The 19,965-nt window shown below is 39.7% G+C and overlaps 2 protein-coding genes across 2 annotated transcripts in view; both read left to right on the forward strand.

The window, feature by feature from the left end:
* Positions 1-19,965, forward strand: part of LOC146656966 (glutathione hydrolase 5 proenzyme-like) — a 168,223-nt gene that overhangs the window by 51,893 nt on the left and 96,365 nt on the right. The gene's annotated exons all lie outside the window — the stretch shown is intronic.
* Positions 1,438-18,592, forward strand: LOC146656969 (glutathione hydrolase 5 proenzyme-like). Its single transcript, XM_085425082.1, has 12 exons — positions 1,438-1,700; positions 5,070-5,197; positions 5,272-5,379; positions 8,686-8,863; positions 8,952-9,112; positions 9,340-9,486; positions 9,995-10,125; positions 11,063-11,247; positions 11,352-11,443; positions 16,078-16,184; positions 18,146-18,256; positions 18,338-18,592. The coding sequence occupies exons 1-12, from the start codon at positions 1,438-1,440 to the stop codon at positions 18,473-18,475; spliced, it is 1,749 nt and encodes a 582-aa protein (XP_085281208.1). The 3' UTR covers positions 18,476-18,592.

Below are 19,965 nucleotides of genomic sequence, written 5' to 3' on the forward strand. Positions count from 1 at the left end.
TATTCAAATAATTCAAAAAAGTGTTCATTTACCTTTTACTACCAGTGTGTGAATGCGTGTGTGGATGGGTGGATGACTGGATGTGTAAAGCGCTTTACAAATACAGGCCATTTACCATTTTACTACCACACACCAAATCCGGTCGTTGGTACTTCCTGGCTTGTGAAGCCACTAGGTAACAAAAGCTCAACACTGTGCCCTAGCATCCTGGAGCACTTTTGTTGTCTTTTGTATGTGCTTTGGAGTTTTTACGTGTTTTGGTGTTTGTATGTGCTTCGGGGTTTGTACGTGCTTTGTCTCTGTCTTAAATATACTTTTATTTATTCACTCCACATAAAATGTAATAAATAAATCATATAATACAAAAACCAACTATTTACATTTCAACTTTTAACTATTTAAATTTTCAGCTTTTTCCTTTTAAACAAATTTAAAGTGAAACGACACAAAACACTGCAAACCACAACACAATTAAATATAAATGAAAATCTGAAAACAAAAAGAACATGCACATTCTCTGTCATATGGACCTGCATGAATAAACTTTCTGAATCCTTTATCATCCGCAACTGAAAATAGTTGTGGATGATTACTATACCTTTCTAATGGGACGTTGTTGTCCCTGGCTCTCTTTCTCTCTCTTTCCCTCCCACTCTGTTCCTGTGCTACTGCCAGTGTAACTACCGCCCCTCCCCCCTCTGCCCAGCGCAAAGCACAAGACTCGCGTGCGGAGTGAAGCGGAAAAAAACTGCGAGAGAGAGGGTGAGAAAAACAAAAACCACGGGAGCCGGCTCGCGTCGTTCACTTCAAAGAGTTGGCTCTAAGAGCCGTTTCGTTCGCGACCGACACATCACTAGTGGGCAATCTTCTTCTTATCATAGGACTTTGTGTGCCTTCACCTTGAAGCTTCTACACTGACGCCTTTTATGGCTAAATACTGTCTAGACATCTAAATTGGTACGCTGTTCACTATTATACCTAATATTATTAACTGGCGCTTATGCTTTGCTTGACGTTTTACTTCCCTTTGGCATATCATGTGATTCAGATCTGCTGGGAGTTCTTTTTTCTAGCTACCGCCACTTCCTCTGATTGCTCTTCACTTTGTTTTTCACTTCCCCCTCTGCATTTGCAGGTTGTTGTTTTTTTTTTTTGAAGACTGTGCAAGAGCTTAAATAAACAGTTCCTGCCAACGTCCACTGTGTGCATCTTGGGTCCTCTTCCTCGCACTGCACACTGGCTCTGAGTGCTTTCTACAATTTCTTATAGGTTTCTACTGTAAAAGTGAGCTCAGTAAAGATTGTTTATCCACACACAGTGGATACATAAACTCTTGTTTTTTGTCTCTTGTCTCGCTGTCTCCGTTATCCAGGGAATCAGCAAGCGGTAAAGTTTCAGATGAAGTGAACCGACGGTTAAGCAGAGAAGAAAACAGTGATGTCTGTGTTATACAGGAACTTGGAGGGGTGGCAAACAGGTATCAAAACTGCTTCCTCCCCCAAAGTTCCTGAACGAGTAAAACGCGCAATTTGTGTAGGTATAATTGTAGGTGCTCTAGTAGCTGGTCGAGTAGCTTTTAATAACGGATATTGGAAAGGTAAAAGTGAGTGTGGCCTGTCGGACAAAGACCCCAGTCCTAATTGCCCTTTCTCAAAAGCAGCAGTGGCCGCTGACTCCGGGAAATGTTCAGAGATTGGACGGTGAGTACCATTTTAATACTCAGACACATTTTTTTTCACATTACACATAATATTATGCACTGTTCCAAATGCAGACTTTAGCGCTAAAACAAGGTGTGCAGTTGTTTTTATTTTCTCTACATCTGCTTACAAAATAACTACTCATAACTAAATTCTAATTTCTCGTTCTTTTACGAAACCAATATGCCATTTCATGAAAAGGCAAAATTCAGTATGTAAAACAGGTCAATACAAAATCTTCACACTATTTCCCTATTTACGAGACATTCTGACATATCACTACTTTATCGTGAATAAAGCTTCCATTTAAAAAAAAAAGAAGAAAAGAATAAAACAAACAAAGAATAAAAAACGAAAAAACATTAAAAGACTTGTTAGTTGCTTTCTTTGAGTTGATTTGTTAAGAAATGCCATTCTTTAGGTTCTCAGATGGCGTTGATAGTCATAGGTCATAATGATAGTAATGCTATTTATAACTATTTAAAACTATGTTTCTTACTAGTGATGGGAATTCGAACTCTTTTGAGAGAGCTGGTTCTTATGGCTCTAAGAGGGTCAAATCTTTTGTTTCTGAAAATAACTTATTAGCAAAAACAAAGTTAACCCTTACCTCATCCTGGGACCATTTTCAGCCACTTGCTTGTTTCAAATTCAATCCATTTCCACTGTGTTGAGTGGAATATAGCCAAACTTGCCAAAGGATTTTTTTTAATTTTAAAATTTCAGTCTGAATTTCTTAAATCAGCCTAAAATGGCTGAGCAGCAAAAATCCTCACACTCATCATCCTAGGGACCGTTTTGGGCCCATTGACAACCATTATAAACGCTATTTTTCATTCCAAAATAATTATAACATAAATTAATGCATTTCTTTATGTATGGATGTTGAAGCAAACCCATGGCCTTGAAGTTGTAATTTTTTTATTTGTTCACCAGGTGGCGCCATTTTTTCACTTTTGGGCAATTGAATGAAATGGAGTAAATTTCCGTATTTATTCCACAGACTTTCTGCTCAATAAATGATACTTCTGTGTCACTAACAGTCTTAGACAACGGTGTGTATGTTTAAAAAAATAAAATAAAAGTCTTTATGCCTAAAAAAAGAAAAAAATGACACACACACACACACACACACATGCGCCACACACACGCACACACCTTTTTTCCGTTTTTTCTCTTAGGCCACAATGCAATACAAACACAATAAATATAAAAGCTGGAACCAAAACCAAATTAGACTTTATTATGGCTTCAAGCTCATTTTTCAGTTCAGTAGCGGTTGGAAAAACAAGCAAGTACCCCGGAGGTAGTCAGTTTATTGCTCGGCGCGCACCGCGGATGCTGGCACACTGGCACGCAAATTTAATGGTAAAAAAAAGCACCTTTGCCACTCATTTTAAAATTGGGAGCGAAAGGGAGATGAATGAAACAGTAACAGGGTGATTTTTGAAAAATTGAAAAGTATTTTGGTCACCCGCGGACACTGATCCGCCATTGCCTTTGGCGATGCTCTCCGCCATCGCCGATGGCGAAGCGCTGTTCGCGGGTGACAAAATCCCCCCCGCATCGGGATTATGCAGGGAAATACTAATGTTTTCGTTATTTGAAAAATTAGTACCGTTACATTGCCAGTCAGTTTGAGGGTTACAAAAGAAAACGATAGGTTTATTGCGTTGGATCGGACATGTCGTGTACGTAGACCCCGACAAAACATGTAACATGTCACGATGACGCAGCGAGATATGGGATGTTTTGGTTTCATGAAGAAGTAGTAACTGAATGCAACAGCATTACCATTCAGTTTGAGGGTTACAAAACATTTTATATTTAGTATTCTCACGTTCGGACGGGGTTATTGTAATAAACAAAGGACATTTTGCCTGATAATTATTTATATCCTGCTGTAACTTTTCTGTATAAAGAACTAAGCCCTCCAAAGTTTCAGGCGTAAAACGTCATAATAAGAAGTGTTTGTGAACTAAAAATAAAAATTGTGGAATACTGTTTGCGCGTGATTTAGACAGCCCAGCCTGTGCTCCCGACACAGGGAAAAAAAACTCGGCCAGGGACACTCACCGCGGAACACCGGGACCCACCGCAGCAGCCGGCTGCAGGCAGCCGGCTGGAGGCAGCGGAAATCATATTCTTCCTCGATTCCCAATAACATAACTGTTCATATTCATCCTTCTCAAATAAATGTTTTTCTGGTTCAAAGTGATCTTGTATTGTTATTAACATATTTTTGTAATTTTATTTTAGAAAACAACGAGGTAATAAGCACTTAGTATGTGAAAACAAAAAACATAATATACCGTTTTATTATAATCTACTATGGTGCTGCAAAAAATAATGCTGGATCAAAACGAATGTTGGTGCCAATCTTGGGACCATCTAAAGGCCTAATTATAATAACAGTCAAATATTACTTCAAATGTATTTTATGGAAAATATTTAAGTTTTTAGTTTTTTTCGGCTAAAAAAACAGTGCGCTCATGTAACGAAACTGGGGTTTAAAGGGTTAAAAACCCCGAAATATAATTAAAACTTTATATGAATATTTTAGGCAGAAGTAGTTTTAAAAGACTGACTCATTTAAAGTGGAAAAAAATATTAATATATAACATTTTTATAGCACTTTTTGGGGCGGGACCGTTTTGGGTCCCTAGGGTGATGAACGTAGGTTTTTCATGTGTAAAATAAATTGCTAATGAATAAAATATACATTGTATCAAATGTTTATTATTTTATGGCTTAGTGTGGAGGAAGCCTAAATTGCTTTTCTACTGAAGCTTAGCACTCAAAGTCTTAGTTTCATCAGAGAGCTTTCTGCACAGCCTCACAATCCTTCCAGCATCAAACCTTATGCAAAAAATCTTGGTGTGCTATTTGACATATTTAACTTAGTGTTTAAAAACAGCTCCATCTCTGCTCCAAATTGAAATGAGAACTTTTTTTTCTGTGAAAGATGGTGAAATTGTAATTCATGCTCTCATTTCCTCCCACTTGGATGACTGCAAATGACCTTACACTGGTCTCAGTCAGTCCTCTCTGCCCTGTCTCCAGCTTGTCCACAGTCCTGATGCTAGGCTCCTCACAGACAGATGAGAACATGTTTTTGTACATTTAAAGATCTTCCTGCTTTGTCTGCAAACAATCAGGTTAATTTAATAGTGGGATGTGAAGAGATTAAAATTGAGTGAACTGTGCATCTCTAGCACATGCAATAACAAAAAAGACAACACATCGTTGTGTTATTCAGTCATGGCAATTTAATTGTGGGATATTACAGTTTTGATGAAGATTAATATTAATTTAATTGTGCACACATGATAACAATAACACTAAAGTGATAATGGTGAACTGTTTCAGGGACATTCTTCAGAAAGGCGGCTCTGCAGTAGATGCTGCCATTGCTGCGCTGCTGTGCACCTCCATCATGAACCCACAGTGCATGGGGATTGGAGGCGGGGTCATATTCACAGTGATGGACAGCTCCGGTAACAAGACACCCTCGCTACTCTTTGCTCAGCTCTGCTGTGGATTAATGTAGTAATATGTCATCTTTTCAAAGGTAAAGTGAAAATCATCACCTCCAGAGAGACTGTCCCCAGCAACGTGAACTCTGACCTGCTTAAGTCGTGTCCTAAAACCACAGAGTGGAGCATGAAGTGGCCGCAAGGTGGGCTATTTTTCTGCCATAATGCTAATATTTATAATGGTTTAGTCTAATCTGCTCTTGGACTCACCTTTATGCCACAGTTAATTTATTCTGTACAGGTGACTGCTAATGCACACTGTGAGTCATTCCTCATTGTTGTTTCCTCAAGAAAGAAAAACTGGGATAATAGAAAAGAAAAAAGAGATAAACCAAACCACTACAGACAGTTTGGCTGTCAGCAGTTATTAAAGACAATGAGTCAGTGTCCTATATGACACTATCAGAATAATCTACCATACATTAACAACATGAAACACATGCTCCTTGGTTTCAGAAACAACCAGAGAGATTGAAGTAGTCAGGTTTTTCTCCAAACTGGTCTTAACAGGTCTTTCTCCAAATGATACACAAGATGTAACACAAAAGTTTTAAAGGTGTAGCCAGTTATCTGTAGAGGTATTTTTTAAATTCAGCACCATAGTCTGACAAGACAAACTCAAGATATGAAGGATCATACCTTTGTTTTATCATCTGAGAGGGTTCTTGTCATCAAAGAAGCGAAGGAAAGAGACAGTATGACAGGTATCTTATTAAAATGTCACCCTCCTCCTCACCTCTAACCTCATCTCCTGAACTAAAGTCAGGACTCTAACACACTAAGGAGTACATAAACATTATTATTTAATTACTGTAAGCAGACTGGACAATCAGCACTTCCAACTCCAGGCAGTCAATAATGAACCAGTTAAACAACAACAGCTTGTTACAAGCTAACATTAAAGCAGGCTTGGACTGGACAGAAAGGAAACACAATCAAACACAAAAGCACAAGAAAATTTATTCAGGAACAAAAACATAAATGATCTTATACCTCTTTAAAGAAATAATTAACAAGTCAAGAGAAATTCAAATACTGAGTCAAAAAACCCACAGTTTTATTTGCCAAAGGATTCTAGCTGCTCCACAGTCCTGGGTTCTTTTTGTCATATCTTTCGCTTCATGATGAACCCGATGTGTTTTTTCTTGGTCGGTTTGAACTGCAGGCAGGCCATTTTAACACCCAGGTACTTCTACTGTGAAGCCATGCTATTGTAATAGTCTGCAAGAAACTCAAGATATGAAGGATCATACCTACGTTTTATCATCTGAGATTGGGTTCTGGTCACCAAAGAAGCGAAGGAAAGAGACAGCATGACTGGTATCTTATTAAAAAAAAATCTTGCTGATGTCAACTCGATGGGAGCATAAGTTGCTGTAAGACCTGTATACACCTTTCAGCACTGATGGTGCATTGCCAGATGTGCAAGAAGCCAATTCCATAGTTTTGAAATGGACTTTGGCCCAGAGAAGACAGCTGCATTTCTGGATCATGTTCATATATGGCTTTCTTTTTTGCGTGATAGAGAATTTCAATTTGTGGATGGCACACTGAACCATGAAAAACTAAGTACATGCTTACTGTTGTGGCGTGGTGGTCAGGGGATGTTATGATTAAAATGCAAGAGCAACACCTAGGGGACTTTCAACCCTAGGAAATATAAAGAGAGAGTGTTGCTTGCTTAGGAATAATAAGCTATTGCAGCCCAGAGCACAATGAAAGTTGACTGTGGCATGGCCTCAGTAGTGTCCTAATGTGTCCTATTATATTACATTTGCACCAAATTATGTGTGTTTTAACAACAAAGAGAAATATGACATTAATGATTTCTAAACTCAAAGTAAGCCTTAACCACACGGTTTTTTACATACTTGAAATAGAATTGTTTGTGCAAAACTACAAATTTTGGTATTGCTCTGATAAATAGTAAGTAAATTAAGAACAGTATTGCCAATGCCAATATTTTTAACCTTTTTATCTCTAACGTAATCAGTTACAAACAGAGACACATTTAAAAAGTACAGTTTCCCTCTGAAATGGAGCAGAATAGAATAGAGCAGCGGTTCCCAGCCTTTTTTTGCTGGACCCCCCTTTGTTTTACAAGAAAATGTGCGCCACGTTATTGTTTACATGAGATGAATTGCAGAATGGCAGATAGAGACAAAATACTGTTGCTGTTAATCTGACTATCTGCAGGTTTTACACGCTTACATATACACATGCAGTTACTGTCCCTCCATTTAGAAAGGCAGAGGCTCACGGTGTGATTATTTTACGTGTAGTTGTTTTTTTTTCCTGTGTAATAATATTCAACATTGCTATCAATACTGAATATTATTACACAGGAAAAAAAAACAAACAAAAAAAACAAAAACATTGCTATCAATACGGGCAGCACGGTGGCACGGTGGTTAGCACTGTGTGGAGTTTGCATGTTCTCCCCGTGTTTGTGTGGGTTCTCTCCGGGTACTCCGGCTTCCTCCCACCGTCCAAAGACATGCAGCTTGTGGGGATAGGTTAATTGGATAATCCAAATTGCCACTAGGTGTGAATGTGTGAATGAATGTGAGTGTGAATGGTTGTCTGTCCCTGTGTGTTGGCCCTGCGACAGACTGGCGACCTGTCCAGGGTGTACCCCGCCTTTCGCCCTATGACAGCTGGGATAGGCTCCAGCGCCCCCCGCGACCCTGAAAAGGATAAGCGGAAGCGAATGGATGGATGCTATCAATACATTTCTCAAAAAGTTCCTCCCTGTGCAAAATGGGTTGAAAAACATAAACAACTGTGGGATACAGTTTGTCCGGGATTTGAACCGAGGAAACAAATCGTGGCAGGATCAGCCTGATATTATTTGGATCCCACTGTAACTTTACTGTATAAAGAGCTAACATCTCCGAAATGTCAGGAGTAGTTAGTCATTACAAGAAGTGTTTGTGAAGTAAAAATCAAGAATGTGGGATACTGTTTGTCCGTGATTTGAAGAGCCCAGTGCGTGCTCCCGACACAAGGGAATCTAATTCTGTCGCAGAGACCTACCTCGGCACTTGTGCAGGTGAAGCCAAAGGGAAGATATGCTTCACCATATTTTCTAGCATTTGGCTTGGAATGAAGTTGGTTTGGATATTCAGCGATGCTTCATCTCCTGCTTTGCGTTTGTGTGGGAGCCCCTTCAAAAACCTGTCAATGATGCTAGCAGTGTCCAAGCGTTCTTTTTTTATTTTTCTCTTTTCAAACCGCACCCCCCCCCGCCGACACGCAATGGCTCTGCGCCCCCCACAATGGCGGGCCCCACACTTTGGGAACCTCTGGAATAGAGTATTTACAAAGCACCAAATTATAACAAATGTCATCTCAGATCAATAAAGGTCAGGACCTTACAGTTTACCCAAAACATGAGCAAATGTATGTGGGACTTTCCAGCCCTGACTACCCATTATCTGTCTAACCAGGTAGCAGATGGATTGGGGTTCCTGGGGAAATTCGAGGTTATGAAGCGGCACACCGGCTTTATGGGAAGTTGCCCTGGGCCGACCTCTTTCAGCCGACCATCAAATTAGCCAGAGAAGGATTCCCTATTCCTTACTACCAAGGTCAACACATCCCACGCATTGGTAACACGTCACTACGGTATGAAAAACACCCACAATGTGATTTCAAAAATACAAAGAGCAAACAATGAATGGTTCAGCTTTATTTCACTGTCTTTGTCTTTTAGGGAGTTATATTTAGATAAAAATGGGAACCTGCTTAAGACCGGTGATACTGTGAAATTTGAGAAACTGGCTGACACTTTGGAGATGATCGCAAACGAGGGACCAGATGTGTTTTACAACGGAACAATAGCAAAGAATTTAATCAGTGACATTCAGGATGCAGGTATTATCAGACGGGTTTCATCCTGCTCTCTTTCTGACCGTTTTCTATGTCTGCCAGGCACAATGTTCTAATTACAAATTAGAAAATTAATTGGCTCTATTAAAATCTAACATGATCCCTCACAGGCTGCACTGTGATCTGTCTGGATCCATTCAAAGTCTTGATTATGAAATGCATCGTGTTCATTTTTGCTCAGCAGAATCATTTGTTTCACTGTTTTTGCTCAGGAGGAAAACTCACACTGGAGGACTTAGCATCGTATCAAGCTAGTGTGACTGATCCGTGGAATATTTCTTTGGGAGAGTACCAGATGTACTTCCCTCCGCCCCCTTCAGGAGGAGCCATCCTCAGCCTCATTCTCAACATCATGAAAGGTTCCTGATTGTTGCTTATAGCATGTAGAGTTTGTTTCAAGGGCGTAGATTTAGCATGGATGTTGTTAAGTACTTAAAGTCATATTCTTCTATTGTCATGATTGTATTTGAAGCTATTTTTATTTTTGTATGATACCTGATTTATATGAAATATGGCTGAAGTAAACTAAAGTCTAAAATACTTAGTCATTTGTTTAATAGTAATTTGGCATTACATAATTCACATATAAAACTATGAATTGTGATTTTACATGGTTTAAAATGTAGAATAGCATATGTAGGCAAGTATATTTCTCCTTTTTTTTTATCAAGAAGCAAAGACAAAAAGGAAAAAAAAAAGAAACGGGTCAGGGTTCAGTGGTTGAATCATCCGTCCCAACCAATGCCAAAATCAAATCTACGCCCTTGGTTTGTTTCATATAAGAAAATGATCCTTATCAATCTTTACAATTGTGATACACTAAGAATGGATGTTTTAAATTTTAAAAAAAATTACTTATGTTTTCAGGATACAAAATGAATTCAGAACCTAAGACGACTGATGACAAGATTTTGTTTTATCACCGTTTTATTGAAACTTTAAAATTTGCCAATGGATTAAAGAAACATATCAGAGATCCAAGGTTCATCCCAGATGAAGTAAGTATCTCAAAATCTTACAGATTTGCACCTGCTTTTTGACTAAACGAGTAAAAATAGCAATACCACATGAGTCTCTGCTCTGCCTGAACCCTGTGCTCCACCCCCGCCTGCAGCTCATCCACAAACCACATCCCACCACAGTTGGTTTATGCACATTGATACTGAGTTGTAGTTTGATGCAATATTCCCTCTAATTTTTCACGTGTCTGAGCGAACACACAAACTCCCTGAGCGATCCCTTGGACCACTGTGAGTAACATTAGACATGTGCAGCATGAATCCATTCAAGTTACATAGTTTATTAAAATGATCAAATTACACCATTTACATTTATGTTAGACTACTTTTAATTAATTGCTTTAGCCCACTTACAATGAAAATTAAAAAACAGTCTTGTTCATCATCTGTGTAGTTTGTTAACACTATAGGAAGTAAAAAATAACTTGAACTCCAATTTTGAAAACACAACTTTATTCTTTTGTTTTGTTTTTTTAATATAAAGCTCTGACTTGTATTATGAGTATGAGTCTGTGGTCTGGGAGAGAGTCCTGTAACTCTGTCTGAAAGATACAGTAAATAATGACCAATGTTGGGCAATTAATTATATAGTTACTTCTTAAAAAAGTAACTGAGTTTTGCAAACAACAAAGTTTTGTGCAGCTATTTACCTAAAAATGCAGCCAAGGTGCATCAAATCTGGTGCAGAATAATTAATTACACCTTCACCTCATATCTGGACAGCATCAGTACCACACATTGGTCTGTGCTGGTTGAAGATGCTCCTGCTGTTTCTGTCACCAGCAGCATCAGTGATGCATCAGTGATCAAAATTCTGTTAATATTTGGCTGTAATTGGTTAATTTTCTTGATATCAATGTATTTTCTGTAATGTATTTATTTATTTAGTTTTCTTAATTCTCTGTATTTCACACAGATGGCAAAGAATTTGACAGAGGATAGCTTTGCCAACCACATACGGAGCTTGATCAGCAGCGACAAGACTCATGATCCCCAGTATTACGGCAAAAACTCGTACCTAGACAGCATCGGCACCACACATGTATCTGTGCTGGCTGAAGATGGATCTGCTGTGTCTGTCACCAGCAGCATCAACGATGAGTCAGTACCTGCATCATTCTGTTTCACTGTTAGAAACCAGCTGACTTTTCCACAACAGTGTCACAGGATTTAGACCTAGTTCATTTAATGTTTACTCTTTACAGATTTGGGTCCAATGTCCTCTCTTCAAGCACTGGAATCATCCTCAACAACCAGCTCTCTGACTTCTGTGGTAGAGCTGATAACATCTTTCATGGTAAGGGATCAGCAGGATTCCTTCTAAATTTAATATTTAATAACAAATATTCTGGACCTCAATTCGGATTTGTATAGTGCTAATTTGCAGTTTTACTTCATCTACTAAACTAATGCATTAAGCATGGTTAATATAACATATACTTGATAAATATGCACGTTTGTACATATTAGCACGTTGGGGGGGGGGGGGCAAATGTAAGAAATTTGAAAGAAAAAACAACAATATCTGGGGAATCTAATAGTACCAAAATAGTACCATTGAGGAAATAAGAAGAGAAAATGGCATTTCATAATTCATTGTGGCGCATCATGTTTGGTTGAACATGAAAATGGTCAACAAATCTGCCAAACTGAAGCACATCATATAAATTTGGATTTGAATTGCATTTTCTATTTAATGTCATAGCCTGCTGAAATGTTTTGAAGTTCAAGAACAGGCACAGTTGAGCTCTGAGTGAACTTCTATAAACACAAATTACATAAGCTTTCTAAATCTGTCCTTTCTTCCTCACCTCACTCTTCAGCTGGTCACAGCAGATTCAATTCAATTCAATTTTATTTATATAGCGCCAAATCACAACAAAAGTCACCTCAAGGCGCTTTATATTGTACAGTAGATACAGAGAAAAACCCAACAATCATATGACCCCCTATGAGCAAGCACTTTGGAGACAGTGGGAAGGAAAAACTCCCTTTTAACAGGAAGAAACCTCCGGCAGAACCAGGCTCAGGGAGGGGCGGGGCCATCTGCTTCGACCGTTTGGGGTGAGAGAAGGAAAACAGGATAAAGACATGCTGTGGAAGAGAGACAGAGTTTAATAACAGATATGATTCAATGCAGAGAGGTCTGTTAATACATAGTGAGTGAGAAAGGTGACTGGAAAGGAAAAACTCAATGCATCATGGGAATCCCCCGGCAGCCTACGTCTATTGCAGCATAACTAAGGGAGGATTCAGGGTCACCTGGTCCAGCCCTAACTATATGCTTTAGCAAAAAGGAAAGTTTGAAGCCTAATCTTAAAAGTAGAGATAGTGTCTGTCTCCCGAATCCAAACTGGAAGCTGGTTCCACAGAAGAGGGGCCTGAAAACTGAAGGCTCTGCCTCCCATTCTACTTTTAAATACTCTAGGAACAACAAGTAGGCCTGCAGAGCGAGAGCGAAGTGCTCTAATAGGGTGATATGGTACTACAAGGTCATTAAGATAAGATGGGGCCTGATTATTTAAGACCTTGTATGTGAGGAGCAGGATTTTGAATTCAATTCTGGATTTAACAGGAAGCCAATGAAGGGAAGCCAAAACAGGAGAAATATGCTCTCTCTTTCTAGTCCCTGTCAGGACTCTTGCTGCAGCATTTTGGATTAGCTGAAGGCTTTTCAGTGAGTTTTTTGGACATCCTGATAATAATGAATTACAGGAGTCAAGCCTGGAAGTAATAAATGCATGAACTAGTTTTTCAGCGTCACTCTGAAACAGGATATTTCTAACTTTAGAGATGTTTCGCAAATGGAAGAACGCAGTCTTACATACACTCAATATAAACGCAACACCTTTGTTACTGCTCCCATTCCCCATGGGATGGACGTAGAGACCTAAAATTCAGTCCAGATACACAATATAACCATCCCTCCCAAACAGTGGTCACAAATCAGTCCAAATGTGTGGTAGTGGGCACATCTGCCATATTGAGATAATCCATCCCACCTCACAGGTGTGCCACATCAGGATGCTGATCTGACATCATGAGTAGTGCACAGGTGTACCTCAGACTGCCCACAACAAAAGGCCACCCTGGAATGTGCAGTTTTTTGCGCTATTGGGGGTCTGGGGACCCAGAACCGGTCAGTATCTGGTGTGACCACCATTTGCCTCATGCAGTGCAACACATCGTCGCATGGAGTCTATCAGATTGTCAATTGTGGCCTGTGGAATGTTGGTCCACTCCACTTCAATGGCTGTGCGAGGTTGTTGGATATTTGTGGGAACTGGTACACGCTGTCGTATACGCCGGTCAAGCACATCCCGAACATGCTCAATGGGTGACATGTCCGGTGAGTATGCTGGCCATGCAAGAACTGGGACATTCTCAGCTGCCATCTGCCCTGAACAATGTGAACCATGATTCATCCGTGAAGCGCACACCTCTCCAACGTGCCAGACGCCATCGAATGTGAGCATTTGCCCACACAAGTCTGTTACGGCGACTAGCTGGAGTCAGGTCAAGACCCCGATGAGGACGACGGGCATGCAGTTGAGCGTCCCTGAGACGGTTTCTGACAGTTTTTGCAGAAATTGTTTGGTTGTGCAAACCAATTGTTCCAGCAGCTGTCTGGGTGGCTGGTCTCAGACGATCTTGGAGGTGAACCTGCTGGATGTGGAGGTCCTGGGCTGGTGTGGTTACACGAGGTCTGTGGTTGTGAGGCCGGTTGGATGTGCTGCCATATTCTCTGAAACGCCTGTGGAGACGGCTTATGGTTGAGAAATGAACATTCAATGCACGGGCGACAGATCTGGTTGACATTCCTGCTGTCAGCATGCCAGTTGCACGCTCCCTCATTGCTTGTGGCATCTGTGGCATTTTGCTGTGAGACAAAACTGCACATTCCAGGGTGGCCTTTTGTTGTGGGCAGTCTGAGGTACACCTGTGCACTACTCATGATGTCAGATCAGCATCCTGATGTGGCACACCTGTGAGGTGGGATGGATTATCTCAATATAGCAGATGTGCCCACTACCACACATTTGGACTGATTTGTGACCACTGTTTGGGAGGGATGGTTATATTGTGTATCTGGAATGAATTTTAGGTCTCTACGTCCATCCCATGGGGAATGGGAGCAGTAACAAAGGTGTTGCGTTTATATTTTTGTTGAGTGTATTTGTTTAATATGTGCGTTGAAGGACATGTCCTGGTCAAAAATGACTCCAAGGTTCCTCACAGCGTTACTGGAGGCCAAGGTAATGCCATCCAGAGTAAGAATCTGGTTAGATACCATATTTCTAAGATTTTCAGGGCCGAGTACAATAACCTCAGTTTTATCTGAATTAAGAAGCAGAAAGTTAGCGGCCATCCAGGTCTTTATGTCTTTAAGACATTCCTGCAGTTTAACTAATTGGTGTGTGTTATCTGGCTTCATGGACAGATAGAGCTGGGTGTCATCTGCATAGCAGTGAAAATGTATGCTATGTCTTCTAATGATGCTGCCTAAGGGAAGCATGTATAATGTAAACAGAATTGGTCCTAGCACTGAACCCTGTGGATGATTGGCCCTCTCTGAGCCTGGTGCTGTTGGCGGTTTCTTGCTGTTAAAAGGGAGTTTTTCCTTCCCACTGTCACCAAGTACTTGCTCATAAGGGACTCATCTTAGTGTTGTTTTTTTGTAAAAAATGGCCTGGCCTGTATTTGTATAGCGCTCTATTGAAATGGGTTAACCTTATAATATAAATGTGGTATTGTGATTTGACAGCATATGGCTATTTATATCAATTTATACTGTATATAGATAGGGCAGCACCCTGGCGCGGTGTTGCCTTATAGCAAGAGGGCCCTGAGTCCCACCACCTGTGTGGAGCTTGCATGTTCTCCCACAGTCCAAAGACATGCAGTTAGCTGTGTTAGGCTCATCGGTGAATCTAAATTGCCCATAGGTGTGAATGCAAGTGTCACTCTGTGTTAACTCTGCATCAGGCTACCGACCTGACCAGGGTTTACCCTGCCTCTCGCCCTATGGGATAGGCTTCACCCCCCACCCCCCGCAACCCTGAGACGGATAAGCCAAACATAATTGATGGATGAATCTATAATAACTGATCAGAGTGTGTTCAAGGTTCTGTATAATTCAGTTTGCATTAGCTGTTGTATTTCCACTTTAACTTATGGTCAGCTGGAATAAATTGTGGATGGAGAAAATTTCACTTTGGTCATAAAAATTCTAAATAGCGAGTTTTAAAGGAATTACACTGGATCACCATACAGCAGGAAAATATGAGAAAGTAATATGCATTAATTTTTAAGGGAACTGGGACAAATTTACTAAGTGGAACAATTTTTTGTAATAAAAGTAATATGTAATCCACGGTGAGCTAACAGTGTGCTATAATTTATATACAAAGTCCTAACCGGTTTACTTTAGTAATAACCAGCATTACAAACTATTCCACAATATAAACCTGAAATCTGGGTAACAGCGTACCTGTACGTACAGAAGAACACCAAACATTATTAACTGTTAGATCATGAACGGCCCCTGCTTTAATGAAGATACCGTTACTGTGGCATGTGGGGAAATTCACATATTGTTCAGGTTTTTTTTTTTTCTAGCACATTCAAACATTAACACCTATACAGTCTCATTAATAGCTGCTTTGACAGACATTTCACTTTTGATTGATACAGATTCTGTAGAGAGTTCTCACTTGTTGTGTATGCATTTTCATCATTTGTTGTTGCAGAGGCACTTCTAAATTTGTTTGTAGGGTATAAACACATCCAGGTATAAAAATACTGCATGAAAATACGGTCACTGATTTGTGTGTGAAACATTTGTATGAATGATTTATGCACGAATATGTGGGTACAGACGGAATTCTGTTTTCTAGTTTTGCTATTTAGGGTCTTTGTTGTATTTCTCAGGGGAGCGGCCTCCCTCAAATATGTCCCCATCTGTGCTGAAGTCTCAGTCAAAGACGCTGATGATTGGAGGGTCTGGTGCTGAAACGATTCCACCGGCAGTGTCCTCGGTATGTATGCATGGTACACACACAAAAGTGCCATTACATACTAACCTCCTAAGACCCGAACTCTTTCATGGCATGCATTTTTAATTTCTCTTTGCTATTGGGCTGATTGGGACCTGATGAATGTAAAAACAAAGAATTACATGATTTTGTTTTTTACCTGATTTATGTTTCTGAGAAAAATGAGATCCACATATGAGGACGTTCGTTTTAAATTTTGATAGAACAGTGGCAGTATAATGTCCTCGTAAGTGGATATCAGACCCTTGTAGGACAAAATTTAGTTTTTTGGTCAAGACAAGGAGGTTAAAATAAATAAATTGATATGGACTGACACCCGTCTTTGCCGTTAACGCTTTCACAAAATTAACATACTACCCAAGTTCCTTTATTTATTTTTATGTGTATTCCATGCTACCTACTGTCCCGATTCGAAATGTTGAGGAATATAAGAAACCACCAGAGGCCCAGAAGAGTGCAGTCAAAACAATGGATTTATTGAACACGCGTGGGAAGACACACACTGCAACAAATCAGCGTAGATCTCCGTCCAAAAATACACTTCAGAATGTTTTTAATACATCAGGGTTTACGCCCCTTCTTGCGTCAAATAAACATCACATACATCAGTTACAGTAAATAGTCAATTTAAAATAGCTAAAAACAGACAAAGAAGTTCCTCTTTCTATCACATTCTCCATACATGGCAATTAGTTTCAAGCCCAGATGGTCCCTATGGGCTTGTCCTCTTCTTGACTCATCTTCTGTCACCTGTTACTAAGCAAACTCAAATGCAGTTAGAAGCTAGATGACTTTCAGGCCTTTGGCCTGGCCTATCTTTAAATCATGTGTGTGTGTAAGCGTATGCGCAGTTTAACCACCTGTTGCTCCAAGTCACTTACACAATAGATCGCGCCAAACGAAGCTTAAGACCTTTAAATAGACTGAGCATCAACTCTATATGAGCACAACCTGCAATGTGTGTATAAAATGACTATAGCTGCACCTATATTTTATAACACTGAATAAGCATATCTCTGCATTTATTTGGAATGGCAAAAGTCCACGAATTTGTAAAGATTTCATGCAGAGAACTAGGCCAGTTGGTGGATTAGCGTTACCAAACTTTCAGTCTTATTATTGGGTAGCAAATATACAAAATGTACTTTATTAGATGAGTAGTTTTACTACAGAGATTCCAGCTTGGCTCCAAATTAAGTCATCCAATTGTGGCAAAACATGCCTATCAGCTTTGTGGAGTTCAGCTCTCCCATTAGAACTGTACACCTATAAATGTAACCCTTTGTTGTATGACTCGCTCAAAATCTGGGTGCAATGTAGGAAAAGGTTTGGGTTACACTCAATGTCAATTAAAGCACCTATCTGCTCAAATCATCTTTCCACCCTTCATGATGGATTCTGCTTTTAAAATATGGGAAAGTAATGGACTTAAAAATATCAAAGATCTTTTTGAAGATGGAATTTTTGCCCCATTCACGCAGCTCCTGAAGCAGTTCAGTGCTCCTCTGCAGCGTTTTTTCTGCTATTTATAAGTTCACCACTTTGTAAAATGTCGCTTTCCTTCTTTTTTAGAATTACCCGAGGAAACTTCTTTGTATAAAATTATTAATATATGAGGTTTACATGAGGTTTTTGCATTTGGAAAAGATGAGATATACACTGGCAAGTTCAACCACCACATTTCTTAAGGCATGGCAGCCATTTCTAATGTACATGGAAACATTTAAAATGACCACCTTATCATGACCTGGTACCAAACCTCTGTATCACTATTGTAGTTACTTGTACACTGTGTGTCCCTTATACGTTTTATTTTTGTATTTCAGCTGTAACTGAAAATAAATTTATTTAAAAGGAAGCGTGCATCATAGTAACAAGATTCTTCACCCTAATTTATCCTGTAATCATCACTTTCTCATCTCAGATGTTTTTTTCTCTTCAAGGCGCTCATGAACCACCTTTGGTTTGGAAAGAGCCTTAAGGAGGCAATTGATACTCCTGTTGTTCTTGTAGACTCTCAAAGTGAAGTAAAACCTGAACCCAAGCTTGAAAAGGTATTATATTCAGTGTATTTAAATGATAAATTAAGACATTTTACACCTTTTGTTCCATCTGAGTCTCTCTCCTCTTTGCAGGATGTAGTTGATGGTCTTGAAGCTCTGGGACATAAAATAGCAAAATTCTACAACACAGTTAACGCTGTGGAAAAGGCGGGCAGCTGTATCTCTGCATGGTCTGATGAAAGGAAAAAAGGTGAACCAGCTGGTTACTGAGACCAAGAGTCAGTGATGTTAGTTATACAGCATGGCTTTAAGGTTATGGACACTGCTGTAGCCACAACATTGGACCTTTATATTCATCTGTTCCCTGATAATACATTCATGCTTCACTCATGTTTAAAAACGTTTGTAATATTGAAAACATAATGCAATGATCATATTAATTAAAATCCAGAGTTTAATGCAAAATAGTGCAAAGACAGAATTGTAAAAACTAGAAATGATATTGTTTGTCTGAAAAGTTTGAAATCAGTCTTTTTTTTTTTTAATAAAAACAATCAATATGAGCTTTTAAATATTTGTTTATTTTGGTTCTTGATACATATTGATTCTGAACACAACAATATATAATAGGCTATAAACAAATTTAAAAACTCAGGTTGAAATGTGAAGTCCATGCCTATGTTTCTTTAACTTGCTTTCTTTCTAAGCAGCAGGCCAGCAGGAAGAGACTGACTGCAAAGATGTTTGGTTATATAAAATTCTGCTGGAAAAAGATCTAGAGACTTCATGTTCAATTCCAACAGTAAACAATTCATCCGACTGGATTGTCCAGAAGGGAGATAAAGTAGGGTACACTTTATGGCAGACCTAAGTTATTCATTAATTGATTTGTAGTTTAAACAAAACCAATATAACAAATACACAAACAAAAAACAAACAAACAGCATAACCTGTTATTGTTACTGTCAGGCAGCGCTATGTGGCAGGCAGGAGATGAGGACTCAAAAGGCAGGACTCAGACACAAGGGATGAACTCAAAACCACAGCTTTATTTGCTGGCACGGGAAAACGAGCATACAAAGCAAACTAAACTAAACTAAACTAAACTGGGAAATAACAAACTAAACTCACAGGGCGACACAGGGCAATCCACACAGCATGAGGGACAACACGACACTGACTCAGAGAAACACAGGGTTTAAATACACTGGGAAGTAACGAGGAGAATGAGACACAGAAGGAGGGCACAGCTGGGAGAAATCAGAACTGACAAGACAAGGAAGCAAAGTAGGACACATTCACATTAGACACGGACCTTCAAAGTAAAACAGGAAGTATAACACAGAGACGCGAACTTGACACGGTGGAGACAGCAACTAAGAAACACAGAAACATAAACCATAAGGCAGAGGACAAGAAACTAGACTCGAGGGAGTAACAAAAGACCAACCATAAGAACATAATTCACAATACAGAGTGACAGAAAACACAAGAAATTCAAAACATGCCAACCAACAGACCAAGAAACATGGACTTTACACAGAACAGAGGGGGCACAGAGAACAGAAAGCAAAAGCAGGTCAGAGGAAACACCGGAGCCCAAGAAAATAGCCTAAACACAATTCAGTTCAGGGGGCCAACCGTGCGGACGGCAACGGCGGCGACGTGGAAACAGTTCAGGGGGCCGGCCGTGCGAAAGGCAGCGGCAGCGACGCCGGTGAAGGAGACAACAGAGCTGGTCCGGAGGCTGCCCACGACGG

This window comes from Rhamphochromis longiceps, linkage group LG12 (assembly GCF_057381845.1).
Source record: "Rhamphochromis longiceps isolate RC_006_pf linkage group LG12, R_longiceps_female_GT1.1, whole genome shotgun sequence".
Classification (NCBI taxonomy): Eukaryota; Metazoa; Chordata; class Actinopteri; order Cichliformes; family Cichlidae; genus Rhamphochromis; species Rhamphochromis longiceps.

Excerpts from the sequence above, each read along its gene's own strand:
- LOC146656969 (XM_085425082.1), top strand. The coding sequence starts at position 1,438 with ATGTCTGTGTTATACAGGAACTTGGAGGGGTGGCAAACAGGTATCAAA. Across the intron at positions 16,185-18,145 it reads TTCCACCGGCAGTGTCCTCG|GCGCTCATGAACCACCTTTG; the intron begins GTATGTATGCAT and ends TTTCTCTTCAAG. Across the intron at positions 18,257-18,337 it reads CTGAACCCAAGCTTGAAAAG|GATGTAGTTGATGGTCTTGA; the intron begins GTATTATATTCA and ends TCCTCTTTGCAG.